We start from the raw sequence: 4,902 nt of genomic DNA on the forward strand, positions 1-4,902 counted from the left end.
TCCTCTGAGTTCCCACATAATCTTACATCATCTCCTCACCACTCTAATCAAGCACATTTATTTATTACTCCCACATCATCTCCTCGCTAGGCAGAGAACCCTAGCCCCTCCCTTTATTAGCCTCTTGTCGCATAGGCTCACCCAATCGAATGCAAATTAAATTGCAATCCATTAGTTTCAAATTGAATTTCATACATAAGACCAGGCATCTTCACACATTAGCAACATTACATGTGACCAAAAAGTACTTATGGCCTATATCATTCAAAGGAATTTCATAAACTATTATATTCCTTTGAAATTTTGATTATATAGCTTATTTGGTTCATAGAGTTGTAAATCATTGGAATTATTCCTATGTTAAAGTTGCAAGAAATTCCAACTAAAATTCCCATTGAGTCCAAGTGTCCAACCTCATGGAAGTTTTCTTTTGTTTCTGTGACAACTATGTCATGCACCTAATGCTATAGTTATATTCATGCATTTTTCTTGTAACCAAACAACTTCTATTACAGATTCATGTGTTTCTGATTCCTATAGTATTCAATGTTTCATGTCACCCCATCCCGCGTTTTGAGAATCTTGCCAACCAAATAAACCATGAAGCATTGTTCCTTTACATGGTCAACTCAGTGTCGGAATATGAAACCAGGCAAATTAAGAGATGACTCGTGCCTTGAGTACTCTCACATTACATGCTTACATTCGATTTACCTAGGGTACGGCTCTGTAAATGAAACCTCATTCACAGAAATGTCCTCTCCCGACACGAAATCAGAAGTTGGCTCACTCCCGAAGAAGAATGCAGGTTCCTTTGGTAGCTGAAGCTCCATGTTGTCCCTGGTTAACATGAAAATGACGGTCGATATCTCAGGCCTGTGGTCCGGGTCTGCTTGGACACACATCAGCCCGACGTGCACACATCGCAGCTGTTGGCTTCGAGTATGTTGATCGAGTGCTTGGTCCATCATTTGCGAGATTGTTCCCTTTTTCCAGTGATTCCATACCTGTTAGTTTGTTGTTTAACTTCAGTCTGTTAATGGAAACCTGAGATCCCTATGATAACAATATTTATATATATGCATAAAGCTAGCTTCTGCGTACAGATAGAAGCATAAAATAGATGAAATGAGATGATACTCAAGTAAAATCAGCATGCACCTCAGTGAGGAGATTCACAGTGTTGCCATCTGCAGACCAACACTCCCTTCTCCTAGTAACGATTTGGAGGACTAATACACCGTAGCTGAAAATGTCAATCTTGGGTGACACACGTCCATGTATCGCGTACTCCGGAGCCATGTAACCTCTGCAGCAGATGGATGGTGAGTAGTTAAATGTTTACGAATACTCTGATTTATGGAGGTTTGATTTGGTTATGAAGGTGAGCTTACAGTGTTCCAACAACTCCAGATGTCTTGGTATGTGTGTGACCTTCGCCAAGCAGCCTTGCCAACCCAAAGTCAGCAATTTTCGGTTCCATGTCGTCATCAAGAAGTATGTTGTTGGGTTTCAGATCCCGGTGGATAATCCTCATGCTCGAGTCCTCGTGAAGATACAATATTCCCTTGGCAATGCCAATGATGATGTTGTACTGCTGCTCCCAAACTAGTGTGTGTTCTTCCTCTCTGGTATCATCTGGTTCAACAGAATTTTCAAATTATAATAGCTTGTGCTATAAGTCAAACTAAAGAGCAAAATGAATGCATTTAAGTTGGTTAAGTTTCTCTACTATGAAAATTCATGCTTAAGTTACTACAGGGTCCACTTTAAATTTTATGTTGGTGTGAGTGTGATACGACGTATCTTTGAAATGTTTAGGGTCTATCAATGTGGCAAGTTGGTGACTGAACAAGTCAGTGGAGAGAAGAAAAAATACCAGATAGAAAGTTGTCAAGGCTCCCATTCTTGATGTACTCATAAACAAGAAGTGTATCATCCCGATGCGAGTAAAACCCGTGTAACCGAACAAGGTTCTTGTGCTGAAGTTCTGCCAGCATCAGCACCTCATTGTGCAGCTGATCCAAACCATGCCCAGCTGTTCCCAGAAGTTTCTTCACTGCTATTTCCTGCCCGTCCGGGAGTATCCCCTGAAGAAACAGAGTATTCCTTTTTCAGACAAGTTGTGATACAGACAGAGTATTCCTTTTCAATTGCATACATACTATACTACTAGCTTCTTCAGTTACCTTGTACACAGCACCAAAACCACCTTCTCCGAGCTTATTCCTCTGCGAGAAGTTATCAGTTGCCTCTTGCAGCGCAGGCAAATCGTAGATCACGCACTGCGCTCTCGAGATTTTCTTGAATGCTGGTGCCAAATGGCAAGAATGGTATCAGTGAACATGAAATTCCAGATCATGAGCAGGTAAACATTTCTTGATGCCACTCACGGTTGTCTTGCTCGGTTGCCTTGTTGATCCTTCTCCTGAAGCGAATGAACGCCAAAGCCGAAAGGATCAATATCAATACAAGCGAACAAACAATGCCCACAGAGATCCCTACTGCACTACTCTTTTTCTTCTCTGCAATTGCATACACCAAACATCAACTCTGAAGTTAGAAATTGTGACAACTTTGGGCTGCCAGACAATTGGCAATATTTGACTTTGGTCTTTGGGATGCCCACAGAGATGCCCACAGAGCTGCCAGACAATTGGCAGTATTTGACAATCCATCAAAACTGCATTAATTCTTCAGACAAAACCAAGAAAGAATCGCATAGTAGTGTGTTACCTGCTCGGGTCTCCGGAGTAGCAGATGACGGCGGAGGTGGCGCCTGAAGCTGCAGCATGGCCTGGCCCTCGTAGAACGGCCGCACGTCATACCTCAGGTCGCACCACTCCACACGTGATGTAACCCATGGGGGTTTGGTGCTCAGATCGACTTTGATTTGCACAAGGAGCTGCCCGAGGCAACTGCTGCACTGCTCCGGCGTCAGGACCGGCGCACACTGCGCGAGCGCGTAGATCCTGGGGTCGAAGTCAACCTCGCCCGTGACGAAGTACTGCTTCTGGGCGTCGCCGGCGCCGGAGGTCGAGTTGCTCGAAGCAGCAGACACGGCGGTGAGGATGGTTGTGGCCGCGGCGCTGAACCAGGAAACCGCGACCGCCGGAACGCTCCCGTCAGCCGTTGTGGTTTGGATGCTGGTACCGGGCAATTGAAATTCGGCGCAAGTTCATCGGAATCATTCCAAGTAGCTAGGATACCTTTGAATCGGAAGAAGCGTGTTAAAAGTATGATGAAATTTGCAGTACTACCTGAGTTCGCCGGCCTGCCACTGGTCGGCGTTGAGGAAGTCCAAGAACTGGCGGTTGGCGAAGCGGAGGACGCAGTCGTCCTCGTACATGGTGACGCCCGTGTTGTTGGGGCAGCTCTGGCCGGCGGCGCGAAACGCCAGCGACACGCAGGCGGCGCAGGACGAGGCGTTGACGTCCCCGCGGCAGAGCGCCATCGCGTAGGCCCGGCTCGCCGTGCCGGCGGAGAGGGTGGCGAAGCCGGCCGGCGCGGAGGAGGCGTTGCCCGGGAGCGCCGCGGCGAGGAGGTTCAGGTTCGCCTGATAGGTGCTGTTGGGCGCGAAGGTGGTGCTGGGGTCGCACGTGCTGTCCTCTAGAGGACGGGCTGACGGAAGTACGAGCAGGACAGTGACCACGGCGAGGATACCATGCCCGGCGACCATCGCGGCGGCAGCGACTGGGAGGGTCGGAGGGAGTGGGTTGACTACTTTGCTTTTCTTCGGCACGCCATGTTAAGATTCCCCAAATGGCAGCGAGTACAAAACTGGGCGTGGGCTATCAAAAATCTAAAAAGAAGACGAAATTACGCATGTCTCTTTCGTCGCCAAATCAGTCGCCGCCTCCCCTCCTGGCTCCGGCCGACTAAAGCTACCTCCTCTCGCGGCACGGACGACCCCGCACGGCGGCGCTCCACCGCCCTGCGCCTCTGCCACATACCTACCTCCAGCCAACCAGTTACTGTCTGCACTAGGTTAGATTGTTTTTTTCACGGGTATGTTAGTCCAGAGTCGCACGAGTGGGAGCTTATTTTTGTTTTTGAAATATGTATCTGGCACACGGGAGTTTTTCTACAAAACTACCTACCGCATCCAGCGCTGTACGATTTGCATCAAGCGATCAACGCTTCTTTTCCGCAAACGCCCGCACGTCGGCTGCGCGCTGCTCCTTCCGCGCAAGACGCGCGTGGACTTTTCTGCAGCTGCTCCATGTGCAGCTCCTCCCGTGCATGGGCTCCATGCGCTTGTTTTTTTTTTTTTTGAGGGTGCTCCATGCGCTTGCTGCTATTTGTTGTTCCTGCCACTGTTCCGTACGCGATCTGCTGTTGTTTACTAGCTAGGTTAGGGTAGCTAGGCTAGTTACTAGCTAGAGTAGCAGCGAGTGCTGTTGCTATTTCATGCTAGTAGCCGATGCAATCTACTAGCTTCTATGCACTCTTCTTCCATTTTTTTGGTAAATTAAAAGAAAAAAGCTACAAAAAGAATGAAGTTTTTGTCAGATACACACTAGTAGAAAAAGGGCCTTCAGTCCCGATTCATAAGGGTCGGTACTAATGCCTCTCCCTTTAGTCCCGGTTCTATCCAGAACCGGGACTAAAGGGCGCGGCCACGTGGAGCTCCACATTTAGTCCCGGTTGGTAACACCAACCGGGACTAAAGGAAATTTTATGATTTTTCTTGAAATTTTTTTTTTGAATTTTTTTTATTTTTAAATTTCTGAATTTTTTTAACCTCTAGTCTGTAATCACCACCCCTCATCACTTCTCAATTTATCCTCCAATCACCCCTCATCATTCCAAATCATCTAACTTCCCGAACGGTCACCCATCCTCCCACTCCCCCAGCCTGAGCACGCTTAACTTTCGGGTTCTATTCTCCCTCGCTCCAAG

The 4,902-nt window shown here is 47.6% G+C and overlaps 1 protein-coding gene across 1 annotated transcript; it reads right to left on the minus strand.

Moving 5' to 3' along the window:
- Window positions 1-582: 582 nt before the first annotated feature.
- On the minus strand, window positions 583-3,849 carry LOC123107595 (putative receptor-like protein kinase At4g00960). Its single transcript, XM_044529566.1, has 8 exons — window positions 3,261-3,849; window positions 2,737-3,146; window positions 2,394-2,525; window positions 2,190-2,311; window positions 1,880-2,090; window positions 1,395-1,638; window positions 1,162-1,309; window positions 583-1,007 (listed from the first exon to the last, which is right to left on the minus strand). Exons 1-8 carry the CDS (start codon window positions 3,677-3,679, stop codon window positions 711-713), a joined length of 1,983 nt encoding a protein of 660 aa, XP_044385501.1. The 5' UTR covers window positions 3,680-3,849; the 3' UTR covers window positions 583-710.
- Window positions 3,850-4,902: the final 1,053 nt, after the last annotated feature.

Source organism: Triticum aestivum, chromosome 5A (assembly GCF_018294505.1).
Source record: "Triticum aestivum cultivar Chinese Spring chromosome 5A, IWGSC CS RefSeq v2.1, whole genome shotgun sequence".
NCBI classification, from domain to species: domain Eukaryota; kingdom Viridiplantae; phylum Streptophyta; class Magnoliopsida; order Poales; family Poaceae; genus Triticum; species Triticum aestivum.